This window comes from Rhipicephalus sanguineus, chromosome 3 (assembly GCF_013339695.2).
Source record: "Rhipicephalus sanguineus isolate Rsan-2018 chromosome 3, BIME_Rsan_1.4, whole genome shotgun sequence".
In the NCBI taxonomy this organism is placed as follows: domain Eukaryota; kingdom Metazoa; phylum Arthropoda; class Arachnida; order Ixodida; family Ixodidae; genus Rhipicephalus; species Rhipicephalus sanguineus.
Window position 1 is genome coordinate 137,575,463 of NC_051178.1, and position 16,822 is coordinate 137,592,284.

General features: G+C 46.1%; 1 protein-coding gene across 1 annotated transcript in view; it reads left to right on the forward strand.

Annotated features, from left to right (window-relative positions):
* The window catches only part of LOC119387263 (ankyrin repeat and IBR domain-containing protein 1), a 66,252-nt gene extending 51,528 nt beyond the window's left edge, over positions 1-14,724 (forward strand). Inside the window, exons 18-21 of the mRNA XM_037654598.2 lie at positions 1,165-1,272; positions 6,783-6,900; positions 13,943-14,022; positions 14,484-14,724. Of these exons, the coding sequence (XP_037510526.1) occupies positions 1,165-1,272; positions 6,783-6,900; positions 13,943-14,022; positions 14,484-14,707 (530 nt within the window). The 3' untranslated portion in view covers positions 14,708-14,724. The remainder of the gene's footprint in view (positions 1-1,164; positions 1,273-6,782; positions 6,901-13,942; positions 14,023-14,483) is intronic.
* Positions 14,725-16,822: the final 2,098 nt, after the last annotated feature.

Here is a 16,822-nt window from a genome sequence, read left to right on the forward strand (position 1 = left end):
CCACACTTCTCTATGTTCCTGAAAAGGGGATAGCACTCTGTCTTGAAACAGTTTAATCTAGGAAAGCCTGCACTGCTGCAAAGCCACACTTCAAGGTTAAGTGTTTGTATTACCTGCGCCCCGACAAAATTTTTTTTGAATTTAGAAGCGTTTTATACGAGCTGAGTGTGGCAAATTTTAAAACGTAATGCATTTTATTGCTTATAACTCGCACCCTACTACTATTCAAAGCCTGCCTATAATTTGACTTTGCTTCGAACCAAAAAGGGGATTTGCATAAGCCAAACCCTAGCACATGTTTAGCATAAGAATATGTCATTTCCTCACATCAGAAAAAAAAAAAGGAAAACATACATGTGAGCGCATTCCCCCAATGGTAATTAATGCACTCGCTGGACCGACTACTCGTTCTCACTAGAGTCGTCAAGACAGCCCTCTTCATAACTTAGATGCCCAGGCACTTCTGGCTTTGAAGTGCATTCCTGGTATTTCCACTTTTTCGACCCATGAAAATCTCGGCGCTTGGTACCACTTGTGAAAATTTGGTCATGCTGCAGCGTCCACTGCTGCACCACCTGTTCACATACTCTACAAACTTGCATCCCGCTGCGCAGTTCGTTTTTTTTTTTTGGCATTTGGAGTAGTAGCCATATTGAACGCTGTTGTGAACGAATACCGAAAGTTTTTTAAACTCTGAGTACTTACGACAGTGAATCACAATGATCGAGCACAACAGTACTTAGCACGTGGCCGTTGAAAAAGACGTCCTAAAGAGCCAGAAAAGGAGCACTTTCCTCATCTACTGGTACCTCGCCAACAAATCATTGCTGTTCGCCGTCAGTAGCTCCACTGATTTCCGCGTGCGTGTGTGCTTTGGTATTCACTGTTCGATTCAGTGTTCAATATTTATGGCAAATATTTAACACTTTTCGATTCGAATTCAATTTGAGATGAAATTTTGCCATTTGCCCACCTCTGCTAACCTCTGCTTTTTAGAGTTAGATTAACTAGCCTCAGTTCAGTCTAGCCGACGCTGATTCTAACTAACGACTCAGAACTAGCATGGAGAGTAAAATTACATGTAATAGAATGTTGATTTAATTGCAGACTTTCATCAAGTGGGCATGAAATACATTTGCTTTGTTTTTCTTTTTTTGATACCAGGTGTCTGCTCACGAGAGGGCTGTACGAGACCACGGGCACGAAACCCCAGAACACAGAAACTCCACGAATACTGCTCTCTCAGATGCCAGACAAAGCACAGTAACCGAGGTAAGACTTTTGCAGACGTGTAAATTGGCAGCAGCATAAGGATTTGGTGAACTACACCTTTTTCAGCGTGGGTGGCGACTAAACAGGGATGACAAAATCTCTAAGCCATTTCGTTTTCAAGTGTTCCTAGTTTGCTATTGATATGGAGCATGTAACCTAGGTACTGACTGCATAGATAGTACAGTGAATGTGCCCGCAGGATAATTTATACCTGACCACACAAACTTCTCTGTATTAGTGGAATCTAATCATTCTTATGCTGTCATCATGAGTGATAGATCAGGGGGAGGTTATAAAGTTTTCTTCGCTGATTAATGAGTGCTTTTCTTGTGGGGCCTTGGGGAACGGTGCTTGTCGTGGCTGTTATTTTATTGTTTAAACCCCCCACGGCCTTCACGATAAAGCTGTTTCAATTGAGTCAGTGACTTCTAGGTGAGGAAAAGCATTATAACCTTAATTTGCTGGTTATTTGTAGGTGTCTGTTCACATTATTACCAGCATTTGTTCTTTATTGTTTGTATGTTCAACATTTGAACTTGGCATATGCCATAGATATCTGCCACTAAGTCGAACCCGGGTATATCGAACTCAACAAAAAACGTTTATTAGTTCGATATATGGCATAATTCGATATAGGCCCGCTATAGGATTTGATGACACAAAGGCACATACCAATAAGAAAAGTACTTTATTAATATGGTGGCTTACTTGCGTGCCCTACTTTGGAACAAAATACAGTAAAACCCCGCTGATACGTTTTTGAAGGCACCGTAGGAAATGAACGTAAGAGACTGGAAACGCAAGAGCCGAAAAACAGGAAAAACGAAAAAAAATCACGCCATATCCATGGAATGAATGATGATAAGTGGGCGAAGCTCGAGAGGGGGAGATCATCAGTAAAAGCGTAACCCTCCCGTGAAAGTTTGCCCATTACATCATTAAGAAAGACGTGAGACTCTGTGCGTACAGTCGAAACCCGCGATAACGAAATCCCGAGTGAACGAAATTCTCACCGCAACGAAATATTTTCGAAGCACCGGCGAACGCCCATAGGAGCCAATGCATTTCGTAACTCGCGACTGCGAAAGACATTCATACCGCAGTCCCTAATTAACGAAATTTTTGAAACACGAGTGCGCAAATAATCTGCTCTCGCAACATTAACTAAATTCGAAAACTGCTGAAATGCATTCATGCTACACTTATTTAGTGCAAAAATACCGCTACAGCGCACTTGTTAAGCAGCCGCCATCATTGTTCACAAAAAAAAACATAAAGCTGGCGACAATGATGATGATGGCTTGCTGAAACACCTGCTCGTTACCGCGGACTACGTAGCCAAATCCACATTCCTCATGGAGTTTCGTTCGTTGGCTTAGCTCTGTGCTTGGCTTTGTTGGCTTCGCGCACATGGTCACGTGTGTGGAGCCATATGTGGAGCGTTTGCTTGGTCGCTTGGTGGAACGTGAACTGTGTGTTGCGGTTGCTTCGTTCGATTTCGCTGCCTGCGAAGATGCCGCTTCCAACAAAAAAGCAGAAGTTCATCACGCTGGAAGATAAGGCTGCAATCATCAGTGAGGTGGAGAAGGGCAGGAAAGAAATGGACCTCGCCGAAGAATTCGGCGTTGCGTGCAGCTCGCTGTCCACGATTCTGCGCTGGTCCGCGCTGATCCAGCGGAGCCGGAAGAAGGTTCGCCTGTAGGCACACTTGATGACGGTACTGGTGACAGTGAGGTGCCGCCGTCACTGACCAGTGCATGGGGCGAACTTTGTGCCGTGGCAAACGAGATTCCCGATCGAGAGGCATGAAACTGTTGCATGGTAAGGCCCATCAAAGCAAACACACTGACTTTTGGAAATAAAATGTGTTTTTTTTTTGTAAATTCCATGTCTTTTCTGCCGCATTCTCGCGCCAACGAAATTCCCGCAAGAGCGAAATTTTGTGCTTTCCCTGCCGATTTCGTTATTGCGGGTTTCAACAGTATATACCAATCAACTTACCGTATTTACTCGATTCTACCGCGCCCTCGATTGTAACGCGCACCCGTTTTCCGCGACCAAAAAAAAAGTAATACATTGATTGTAACGCGCACCCATTTTTCGTGAGAGAAAATAACAAAAAAAGTCCGTAGGAGTCAAACTTCGCACATTCAGAAGAATAAGTATTTGGATTTTAAAGAACTGAAGTTTCAAAAAAGTAAAACACAAAGTCAAAAAGCGGGCCTTGCCGCTAAAACTTTCACCACTACGGCGGCGATACGAGTCGCATAATGGATCAGTCCACGTCGCTGTCGGACAACTCCTTGTCGCTGTCAACACTTCGATTTCGGGAAACCGGCCCTGCTTTGGTCCACTGAAACCTTTTCGTGAAGCTTTGCTGTAAAAAAAATCTTCTGCTTCTATTTGCGTCAGTCTCGCGCGCACGTGTCGGGAACTCCGAACTATATCCAAACGACCGTGATGCGGCCTGATTTCCGTCCGTCTCTCTGCACATGTAATAACTATTCTTTTAAATGCGGCATCGTGGTACACTCGTCTAGTATTTGGAGTCGGCACTTCCATGCCGTCGATGCGAACGCAGAACAGGATGACAATCTCCTCGGCACACGTACGAACTGAAAAAATGGCAGAAATGGCCAAGGCGCGTAGGAGGCGGCCATTTTGAAATGTCGATGGCAATACGATAACCGAGTTTTTTTTTTTCGCGGTACTCAATTCTAACGCGCATGCGATTCTTGGACTCGTTTTTCCGGAAAAAAGGTGCGCGTTAGATTCGAGTAAATACGGTACGTCATAGACACCATCTTTGCAATATGGATCTCGAAGGCTGTGCTTTTGTTTGTACTAACCGAAAGTATCTGTCGCTTGCGCCTCTCGTGCGGCTAATGTTACGGTCAAACCAGGCCAAGCTGCGTGAAAAGTCACCATGGCCGCTCACTCAGTCGGCTCGGAGCGCATTTCGCGACATATCATACAGGAATGGTTCCACAGTTACGACGTAACAGCGGGGTTCCCAATACATTGTACCCTATGGGAGCTGTGCCAGGACCGGCGGAAAACGACGTAACAGCCGGGAAAACGCATCAGAAAGGAACGTAACAGCGGGGTTCTACTGTAGTCCTGGATTTTCTTCTGTTTCAACGACTTCTCTGCCTGCGACAGTACGCACGCCTCTGCGTTGTCCAACGAGTCGGAGCAGCCTTCCATATTCACACAATAGCACCGGACCAACGCAAGTGCACTAATCACTTCGGAGGATGTAGGCAACGGGCCATCGTCAATTTCCTTATTGCTGTTGCTTTGGCTCGAGGTCGGCACGACGTCTGCAACGTAGTCCTCATCTTATAGCTGGCCCATGATGGCGACATCATCGTCCGCACTGACGAACTTATCGAATGTCGATCCGTATGCGGCGGTGACGTCGGACTTCTTCTCACCGCGCTCGACTCAATTTATGATTTCATGTTTCGTGGCGAACGGCAAATTCTGCCTCCTTGCACAAGCCATGACGTCAGTGCGCCAACAAAGTTCACAGAGCGCCAACAGGCAACACCACCAGCACAGACCACGCTGAATGAGGACTCAAGGAAAAGAGGCAGCAGCAGGCACGCAAGCATAAAGAAAGAAAAAATGGAGCTCACTAGTAGCGCCTCCGCGCCTCAGAGAAAGCACGACGGCCTCTGATTGGCTGTAAGCACTGTGAGCAGGCCAGGGTAATTTTTTGCAGGTGGGTGTTCGCTCGTGCACAGCCGGGTCTAAACCACTTTTTCTAGGGTGGCGCCGGCAGTTTTCCCCGCCACCGCGAGGGAAAGCCAACTTGCTGGGTCGCTTTTGAGTCACATGGAATTTGATATATCAGTTGTCGTTGCTATTTTCATTAGATGTAACAGTAACTTTTGCTATATATTCTCAATGTAAATTTACCGTGTTTAGAAATTGTTCGATATACAGGATAATTTGATATAAACGGGTTCGTTATAGTCGGGCTGGACTCTAGGAGTGAGGTGTTGAGTTGGACCCCTTTTCTGCAAGCTTAAAGCATAGAGAATTGCAATTATTTTGCAGTGATAACATGCTATGTATGCAGAAGACTACATAACGACACTATCTTGAGAAAACAGCACTCATATCTTTGAGCAGCGTTCTAGCCACCGCGTTATGGCCATTCTACATATGCATTGGCACTACAAGATTGCCTTGACGTGATGGTGTTGTTTCCCAAATGCGTATTCTCCCATTCTAATCTCATCAGCACTGTTTTGCTGTAAATTTGTTTCGAACTTTAAAGAAATCTGCCACATTATTTTAAGTCTTGCATCTATCAGCACATTACAGTAAATTATTAAGGGGAGACGTGGGTCTTGAAAAAAATTTTTTTATTAGTTGGGCTAACTGAATCAAATTCAGTACACTTATTCAGTTTTTTCTGCACATTCCATAGCTTCAAGTAGATTTTTATTATCTGCATTATAACAAAAGATATGCACTTTCTGAGAGCATATTTCTTACGGTACTTTTTGGCAACTTTGCTTTGTCAAACACAAATACAAAATATGTGGCAAGATTGCCAGAGAGCTCGTCTAGCCGATGATGCTAATTTGATTGTTTTCATCGAACTTCGAATGCAAATAAACAGATGCAAATATGAGTGAAAAATTTTTGCTTCATACACACTATGATTATCGAGAATTATCATTTGGTAAACAACATTATAAGAAAATAAACAGCATCATTGGCTAGATCAGCTTGCTGGCAATCCTGCCGCATACTTTTCTTTTGTGTTTGACGAAACGAAGTTGCCAAAAATCCCCGTAAGAATTGTGCTAGAAAACGTAGAACTAGCATGTCTTTTGTTCTAATGCAGCTATTAAAAATCTACTCAGATTTGGAATCTGCAGAAACAACTCAATACACTCAAACTTCGATATAACGAACCCAGATGTAACGAATTACCGGTTATAACGAAGTAAATGAAGAATAAGTCTTGTCATAGATACCGTGCTACAAATAAACGTTTATAACGAATTTTTGGATATAACGAAGTTATTTTCGTGGCAGAGGTGATTTTGTTATAATGAGGTTTGAGTGTAAGTGCATTAAATTTCATTCCGTTCACCCAACTATTAAAAACACACTTTTCAAGACCCACGTCTCCCCTTAAAGCAGTGGGACCTGAAAGTACAGAAGGAAAACGTATGCAGTTGTTGGAGCAAATCCGGATTTTGTAGATTCATGGATGCACAGTTGGTTATAGTCAAAGCATTGTCCTGTCCTAGTGGTGCTGTGTGAGAGGAGCAAACGAAACCATTCACCAAACATGAAGCATTTTCACTCATGTTAGTTTTTGTGCACTGTCAGTTTGGCACCAGCTCCAGCCTTAACCTATGCGACTGTGCTGCTAAACTTTTCACTGGACCACTTTGCAGCTTGAGTAATCTGGTCACCTTAAATTATCTCCCCTTCTAACTTCCTTGTAGATATAATGGGCCCATATTTTGATGTGTTTGCAGAACTTCATCAAGTACGTAATGAGGTTGACTTCTCAATGGATCTGATGATTGCATTAGAGCTGTCGAGAATGCAGATGATTGAAGACCAGCGTCGCTTTGAGCGTGGCTGTGATTCTGAGTGAGTTGAAAAACATGCACCTTTTTCACTGCTTTCATTTCTAGTTGTTTATTAATAGAACGCATTTTAGCACCTGCTTTAAGAATGTCTTAATGCCCTTCAATCGAATAAGACTTCTAGAATTCATGTTAACATCCTGCGCTATGAGACTGCTTCAAATTCAAAGCAGCAAGATTTTGTCTTTAATGGCTGCTGGCATTTTTTTAGCGACAGGAAAGATATAAAGGCTGTTTCAGAAATGGGCTTCTAAAATGTACTTTTATGATTTGAAAGCTACAAGCAAGCACCTGAAATCAGCGGTATGGCATGTGGACTCTGTAAGCGTGACAAAGCAACAGTTTTTTTCACGTTGTGCTTACAAAATGTGTAATTTTTATTCATTACAGGACTGATTTGATTGGATCTTCAGGTTTTGCAGTTTCACTCACAAATATGTTCAGTTTGTGAATGTTCACAAGTTAAGAAAGGGTAATTGACACCCACCCATTTTGTACCACAAAGCCCCAAGGAGATCCATACAGATTTCAAAAGTGTTGCAGTACTGAGAAAAAAAAAATAACTGATTGCAATAAGCTTTACAGTGAGATTTAGACCACAGCAGCTGAATAATAAGCTAAATTTAAGTGCAGAAAGGCTTGTGTACTGGAGCATCTGGGCTTGCTCATGCGACTCAGAACTCGCCATTTTCTTTTTGTCGCATCTTTTGGACAAAATTAACACCTTGCATGTGAATGAAAAGGTGAAAAAACAACACTTGAATCTCATCAAATCTGCCGCCATGTTAAGAATATGCCCCTCACAAATTGAGAACTACAAAATTTACAGAGATAATAAGACAAATGCTTTTTGATACTAGATATTGTCACGTGGTCGTGACGTCGACGAAGACAGCAGTCAGCACGTCCGAGATGAAACTGTTTATTTGGCCGAACTTGTGGCCGGGAAACTGAAGGTCAAAATACAGCAACACACTGATAGCGTCGAACAGAGCGGCGACCGTCGATCAACTGACAAGCGATCAAGCGCGTCGGCTTTTATACAGGCGCTATCGAACTTTCCAGCAATATCGCTGGTGGCGGCGTTATCTCTAGACAAAACTGGAACATTCGCGTGCGAGGCGCAATCTTAACAAAACAGATCTACTACAATCGCGACGCTTCTAGAACACTACTTCGCGCACAGCGTCGAGCATTGATAACCGTCCCTGCCGGTCAAACCTGAATACATCAAAACAAGACAAGAAGTGGGCGTGGCATTGCCCCCCTCTGAAAAAGCATTGTCCCGATGCTTATGAAAGAACATAGAAGAGAAAAAAAACAAAACAAGTGCATACACAAATAAATTACAATAACGAAGGAAAAAATAGAGTCCCCAGGCTCGCTAACGCGCAAAAAACGGCTTAAGGCGCACGACATGGACGACTTCAGTCGCGCACGGCGCCGCTGAGAGTTCGTAATGCCGTCAGGGGCAACCTCATAGTCGAGTGCGCCGAGGCGTCGAAGTACCCTGTACGGTCCGAAGTATCGTCGAAGAAGCTTCTCACTAAGTCCTCGTCAGCGTATTGGCGTTCATACCCATACACGGTCACCGGGTTGGTATTCCATGTGGCGTCGTCGAAGGTTGTAGCGGCGGCTGTCAGTCGTCTGCTGGTTCTTTATCCGTAGGCGGGCGAGCTGTCGTGCTTCTTCGGCGCGCTGTAGGTAGGTGGTCACGTCGATGTTTTCCTCGTCGGTCACGTTTGGTAGCATGGCGTCGAGCGTCGTTGCCGGGCTCCGTCCGTAGACCAACTTGTATGGCGTCATCTGCGTCGTTTCCTGTACGGCCGTGTTGTACGCGAAGGTCACATACGGAAGGATGGCGTCCCACGTCTTGTGTTCGGCGTCGACGTACATGGCCAGCATGTCGGCGATGGTCTTATTTAGACGCTCGGTGAGGCCGTTGGTCTGTGGGTGGTACGCGGTGGTGCGGCGATGCTTGTGTGGGCTGTATTCCAAGATCGCCTGAGTTAGGTCAGCCGTGAACGCCGTACCTCTGTCGGTGATGAGAACCTCTGGGGCCGCTGTCGAAGGACGATGCTCTCAACGAAGAACTTGGCTACCTCAGCGGCACTGCCTTGGGCAGGGCTTTTGTTTCGGCGTAGCGGGTGAGGTAGTCGGTAGCCACGACGATCCATTTATTTCCGCAAGTCGACGTTGGGAATGGCCCCAGGAGGTCCATCCCGATCTGCTGGAATGGTCGCCGAGGAGGCTCGATCGGCTGAAGGAAGCCTGCTGGTCTTGTGGGCGGTGTCTTCCGTCGCTGACAGTCTCGGCACGTCCTTACGTAGCGAGTGACGTCGGCGGCAAGGTGCGGCCAGTAGTACTTTTCGTGTACTCGTGCGAGCGTTCGGGAAAGTCCGAGGTGTCCAGCCATCGGGTCGTCGTGCAGGGCATGCAAAATTTCTGGTCGCAGTCCCGAAGGTACAACGATAAGGTAGCTGGCTCGGGCCGGAGAGAAGTTCTTCTTTACGAGGACGTTGTTTTTCAAAGAAAATGATGCCAATCCTCGCCTGAATACTTTTGGGACAACGATGGTCCTGCCCTCCAGGTATTCCACTAGACCCTTCAGTTCAGGGTCGGCTCGCTGTCGTTCGGCGAAGTCTTCGGTACTTATGGCTCCCAAGAAGCTGTCATCATCCTGGTCGTCGGGCGTTGGTGGGTCGACGGGGGCACGAGACAAGCAGTCGGCGTCGGAGTGTTTCCTTCCGGACTTGTACACGACAGTAGTGTCAAATTCTTGAAGTCTCAGGCTCCACCGTGCGAGGCGACCTGAAGGGTCCTTCAAGTTAGCTAGCCAACACAAGGCGTGATGGTCGCTCACCACTTTGAAGGGCCTGCCGTAGAGATAGGGGCGAAACTTTGACGTAGCCCAGATGATGGTGAGGCACTCCTTTTCTGTTGTGGAATAGTTGACCTCTGCTTTAGACAGCGACCGGCTTGCATAACTGATAACCCTTTCCAGTCCGCCCGCCCGCTGCACAAGGACGGCGCCGAGTCCTATGCTGCTTGCATCGGTGTGAATCTCCGTATCGGCGTATTCGTCGAAATGCGCAAGTATCGGAGGTGTCTGCAGGCGTCGTTTCAGTTCATGAAATGCTTCGACTTGCGCTGTTTGCCACCTGAATTCGACGTCGGTCTTCGTGAGCTGCGTTAGTGGCTCGGCGATCCGTGAAAAGTCTTTGACAAAGCGTCTGTAATAGGCGCACAAGCCGATAAATCGGCGCACGGCCTTCTTGTCGGTGGGTGGCGGGAAAGCGGCGATGGCAGCTGTTTTTCTGCGGGTCTGGGAGCACTCCAGTCTTGCTGATCACGTGACCCAGAAACAAGAGCTCCTCGTACGCGAAGCGGCACTTTTCTGGCTTCAGGGTGAGTCCGGAGTTCTTGATTGCTTGAAGTACGGATTGAAGTCGCTGGAGGTGTTCGTCGAAGTTCGAGGAATACACAACGACGTCGTCCAAGTAAACAAGGCAAGTCTGCCACTTCAAGCCAGCTAATACAGTATCCATGACTCGTTGGAAAGTCGCAGGTGCCGAGCAAAGACCGAAGGGCATGACCTTGAACTCGAACAGGCCGTCCGGCGTTATAAAGGCGGTCTTTTCTCGGTCTCTCTCGTCGACTTCAATTTGCCAGTAGCTGGTCTTGAGGTCGATCGACGAAAAGTAATTCGCGTTGTGGAGTCGATCCAGGGTGTCGTCTATCCGTGGGAGAGGGTATACGTCCTTCTTTGTGATTTTGTTGAGGCGACGATAATCGACGCAGAAACGTAGGGTCCCATCCTTCTTCTTCACTAACACCACGGGAGACGCCCACGGGCTGTTGGACGGCTGGATGATGTCGTCGCGTAGCATTTCATCGACTTGTTTCTTAACGGCCTCCCGTTCCCGCGTCGAAACCCGGTAGGGACTCTGACGGAGTGGTCGAGCATTTTCTTCTGTTATGATGCGGTGCCTAGCAAGGGGCGTTTGTCGGACCCGCGACGACGACGAGAAACAGTCCCTGTATTCCTGCAGAAGGCGTCGAAGCTGTTGCTGTTGGTGAGCGGGAAGTCTTGGGTTTACGTCGAAGGGTGGCTCAGGGATCGTCGTCGTAGCTTCGTCAGAATCTGAAAAGGCAAACGCATCGCTGACGGCCAAGATTTTTTCGATGTATGCAATCGTCGTGCCCCTGCTCAGGTGTCTGTATTCCTGGCTGAAATTCGTTAGCATCACGCTTCCTTTCCCTTCATACAGCCGAGCAATGCCTCTTGCGACGCAAATGTCACGGTCTAGCAGCAAACCCTGATCGCTCTCGATGACACCTTCGATGCATTCAGCCGTTTCGGTGCCGACGGGAATTATGATGCTGGATCTAGGAGGAATGGTGACTTGATCCTCGAGCACGTTGAGGGCATGTTGACATGGGTTCGTATCCGGTGGTGTCGCTTTCTCCGACGATAGGATTATCGACTTGGTTCTTAAGTCGATGACGGCGCCGTGGCCACTTAGGAAGTCCTTTCCAAGTATCACATCCCTGGAGCAGTTTTGTAGGATTACAAAGCTCGCAGGATAAGTCCGGTTGTTGATAGTGACTCTCGCCGTGCAGACACCAATCGGCGTTATCAGATGGCCTCCAGCGGTACGGATCTCGGGGCCTTCCCAAGCAGTCCGAACTTTCTTCAACTTTGCTGCGAACGGCCCACTGATGATGGAATAGTCGGCTCCAGTATCGACGAGAGCGGTGACGTTGTGGCCGTCGATCAGAACGTCGAGGTCGCTAGTCCGTCGTCTTGCGTTGCAGTTAGGTCGTGGCGTCGGGTCACGGCTACGTCGGTTTGTTCCGCTGCTTCCACGTTGCGTCGTCAGGTCTACTTCCGTCCGCGAGGCTTCATCGTCAGGGCTCTGTCTGGTTCGCGTCGGGTCTTCAAGGTTTCGTCGTGGCGTCGTCGTCGGCGGCGGAGGATCTTCGATGTTTCATCGTACAGCAACCGCACCTCCATCGGTTGCTGCCCTTAGTTTTCCGGATACGGGCTAGGCGATCGGCCCCGGAATGGGCCTGTATACTGGCGGCGTTGGGGAGAGGCGTAGCGGCCTGGAGACGGCGATTGGGAAGGTCCTCGGGGGGTCCACTGCGCTCCTGCCAGATAGTCGGCGATGTCACGTGGTCGTGACGTCGACGAAGACAGCAGTCAGCACGTCCGAGATGAAACTGTTTATTTGGCCGAACTTGTGGCCGGGAAACTGAAGGTCAAAATACAGCAACACACTGATAGCGTCGAACAGAGCGTCGACCGTCGATCAACTGACAAGCGATCAAGCGCGTCGGCTTTTATACAGGCGCTATCGAACTTTCCAGCAATATCGCTGGTGGCGGCGTTATCTCTAGACAAAACTGGAACATTCGCGTGCGGGGCGCAATCTTAACAAACCGATCTACTACAATCGCGACGCTTCTAGAACACTACTTCGCGCACAGCGTCGAGCGTTGATAACCGTCCCTGCTGGTCAAACCCGAATACATCAAAACAAGACAAGAAGTGGGCGTGGCAATATCGATGTTTCTTGAAATGTGGCTCTTTAAAATTTTATGACATGTGGTTAATGTACTAAAACCTTGCTATAATCCTGATTTCATGATACAAAACAAAAATTCCTAATTAACTGAATGTTGAATTATTAAGGGTATCAAGGAAAGAAAAAACAACAAATACATGTATGTGGTCAATGCCTCTTCAATTTTTTTTTTTTTTCAATGCCAGTGCACACCAGGGTGCGGCACCACCTGAAGGGTACAGCTGTTTGTGTCACACGTGCATCTGAGTGCGCAACGCTGCTGTTGTGGTAGATGCGCCATCCCTCTCCTATATCATGCATCTGCCAGATTTGTTCCTTTATACTCCTTCCTGTGTGGCTCAAGGCAAAACCACCTCCACAGCACAGCGCTCATGTGGCACGTATTGAAGCCCTCCCATGCAGTAGCGTCACAGTGACGTGTCCCCGTGGATAGCGTGCATAGCGCCACGAACGGAGACATGCCACCTCAAGACATCGCGCCTCTTTGAGAGCCAGTGTGACAGCCAACGTAGTGATCATGAGCAATGCAAGATGCCGCTCCACGGATAAAAACACAACTGAACAAAAAATTACCTCCTCTGACTTCTGTCGTGAGGCACCACCTAAAGGGTACTCTCCCCAAGAATGCAAAGCAGGCATGAAGGGTAGCCAACAAGGAAGAGTAGGAAAGGACTTTAGGAGAAGATGAACAGTCGGATCGAGCGCATCTGGCTGGCATTGAAAAAAGAATAGAGGGGGCGCTGGTGTGGTAAACAAAACCACCATTTTGTGCAGCTGTTGTGGATCAAAGGGCGATCACTGTCGCAGGCTCTGAAGGCACGTGACCAATGCGGTGTCATAAGCAGTGATAAATGCTAGCAGGCACAAGGTATTCTGGCGTTCCATCATATTCATATGGTTTCTGCTGATGACAGTGGTTTTCAGGGCAATACCACTTCATCTTGGTAGGGCGCTAGCACCATTTTTGCCTCCTGCGTGGCACACGCGTGGTGCTTCACACTCGGCAAGCTCCACTGATTGTGCTTATTAACCAATGTGCATATAACTTTATCCAAATGGATAGAAGTTTGACACCATTAAGTTGCACATGCTTTCTGGGAGCTGTGGAGTCCAAATTATCCAATTTTCCTTATTAGCGACGCTTTCCTGTATTATGGATGGAAGGAGTTAGTCATCGTGCCTGCCGCCTAAGCTTGTGAATCCAAAAAAATGCAAAGTTCAGGGGAACATGGAAGCTTGATAAAAATTTCGTGAACATGGAGTGTCGTTGGCTCCAGCAGCACCTTGTGTTCATGGATTTTTTATCTTTAAGCTTGTGAATGATCTTAGTAGGGATGCACCAGCTGTTTGAACTAACTGGTAAAATTTGGAGCGAAAATTATCATTTATGTATTCTACAAGGATAGGTCGACTCTCTTGTTTGTTCTTTACACTAAAGCCTCATTATTTTTTCAGGCCAGCAGGGAATGATGCTGCAAGTGCAGTTGCTCATGAAAGTGCGCTGCCTTCATCACCTGCCCCATGTTGTTCTTCAGGTTAGTGCAAAAGGTGGTTGAAACTTTGATGGCATGCACTATGGCTGTCAGTGATGTCACCTGTATGATTGAAGTGCTTCTTGTATTCGTAATCATGTGCCTTCGCTTATCCTGATGACATCAGGAACATGCTTTGTGCTTCTATATCTACTGACTGTGTGTGCAGTGGCAGCATACTGCCATTGCAAATTCACATTGAAAGTAGCTATTTCCATCAGGTATTCGTGGATTTCTTTGCAGTGTTGACCTAAATTTAATTTCTGTGTTAGACTAATATTCTCAGTCTGGACTTCGGTTTCAAGGGATACTTCAATTAGTGCCATAACTTTTCAAGTATGCTTAATGAGCTGCGAGTTCATTAGTGTGTTTTCTTCCAGCATAGCTTTCTTTAACAGCCACAACGTTGCGTAGACGTTGCCCTTGGTAACTGCATTAGACCACTCTAGCCTTTGTCCATGTAGGTGATGAACATCCGGCATTGTCACCTGCCCACAGCTCAAGGAGCAACAGCTCTCATATCACTGTGAGTCCATCACGAAAGGCACTAGCATCTCCAACAGCCGGTGCTGAGGGCCCATCAGAGCCTGCGAGCGTTGTTGAAACGAAGAATCTAGCCTCCAACCTGCCAGATGGTAGTCACAAGCTGGAAAAGGATCTTTTCCGTCCTGGGGCCAAATCAGAGTGAGCGATCAGAAAAGCAAAACTCCTTTTATGGAGGTGGCTGTAGGAGAAGCAGTGTCATATCTGTTTCAATATTTTTCTCAGCGTTTTGTTCACTGCAGTACTATTTTCACCAATGCTTGCTTTCAGGGGTGTGTGAATTAAGTGCATCGCATCTCAATTTGACACTTGGTTTTCAGCCCTGCATCGAGTCCACATCGAGGCAGTTTTAGTCACAACGCACAGGAGCCTGAATCAAAGCTATTTCAGTAGTGGAGGTCTTCATCACGCAAGAAAATTCACACTCATGCGCTAGTCTTGTCGAGTGCCTGTGTGCAAGGATGGCTTGAATTCATTATACGAATTTGTCCCAATTAATGTGATATTTACTTCTTAGGTACAGCGCAAAGAACACGGGACGCGGATGAGTAAATGGGACAAAGTGCGTTGTTTCGTTTTCTCGTCTGCGTCCTGTGTTCCTTGCGCTGCACCTGAGAATGAATCACCAACTTGCCCAAGCTTATACCTTAAATGTTTACTTGCATGGTCTTATGTGTTGCTCTTAGAAACATTGAAACAAGAAGTGAATTCATTGTGTTACTGTCTTTGTAATGTATTACATGTCACTGAAAAAAAAAGTACATAACAATAAGAAGGAAAATTTGGGACAAGTGAAGTGCTAAAGCATATTACTGTTTCCATCACTGCTTAAGGCAAGCCACGTCTGTGTCTGTCTAGGACATGTCTAGGCCTAAAGGCCAATGTCAGAAATTATATGATTTCTTAAGGGTTCTAAAATAGTTTAAATTTTTGGTTCAGTCTAAACTAAACTTCACTGTTTTGGCCTGTTATTCATGTCGATTTCAAATCTCCAATTAATTTTTTTTTATTACCTGCAGTGGTTAAAAAAATATTGCGGTTTGAAAAGGGAATTAATGGCTACCGTAAAATCCTGAGCAAGCGCCCCCCTCCCTTTTCCGGGAGATTTAAAATATGCGTCCCCTTCTCCCCTCCTGCCATTTTCATTTACCGTTTTTATTCGTGCAACGAGGGCGAATGAAAACAGTTAATGCATGGGTATTCAATAAAGCATTTCATTAGAAGCACGGGTGTGCATTCCTATTCTTAGCGGCTCTTCCACCGCTATCTTGAATTTTGATCCGCGACCGAACAAGCGCCCTTCTCCAAATCTTATCAGATTATCCATCACCATGGGGCGAGGGGGGGGGGTTGCTCGGGATTTTATGGTACTTTTTATGGGGGGGCTCTTTGGCAATTTCGTCATGCTAAATCCAAAAAGCAAGTGCATGCTATTTTTATTCATTGAAAGCATTCTTTAGGTAAGAAAATGTACAAACATTTACTGTGATTACTCTTTCTTGTATTCTCTCATTAACATCATTAATTGTAATTTGCAAAATGATGCTAGAATAATGCAAATAGCATCACTTCCCAGATGATTTCAATCTGTGTAAAATGATGACAATTTCTCATTTTCACTCACCAACAACATGGAAATGAGTGCAGCAAGAACGTGAGCGCAAACGTGAGCAAAAAAGTGAGAAAGAACAGTGAGCAAAGACGTCAAACTGAAAAAAACTCATTTGAAGTGTTAGACAACTGTAATTTGGCTAAAATGCACCTACAGCATTATGAACTATATCCTTTGACATCTTTAATCTTCGTGAAAATAGCCATACTAAACATGCGACCATACACTTAAATGATTGGCAAAAACCTTGTCGTATAAAGCAATGTACTGCACCCAGAACCAGCATAAGAAGCTGCATTCACATGTTCATAAGGCCTGGTTCAATGCCCTGCAAGCTAACGAAACACGAAAACTGTCTAATAAACTGGCCTTGCCGTAGACTAATACACAAATTCTTATTCTTGATTACATTATGTGCTTATGTGCGCTGATCATGGTGTTTCGTGATGATTGAAGTAGTATCTGGAAAATAAGGCACGCATACATAGTCATGACAATGGCTGGTAAGATACGACGATAGTGTTCCTTTTGAAGTAATTGGCTTGTTGACGTAATCTGTTGCTAACACGTCGTCCGGTCTACCCGATTTAGATTCCACCATCGTTGAAGTGAATCCTGTACACTACTGCATAGGAACAATCAATAGTA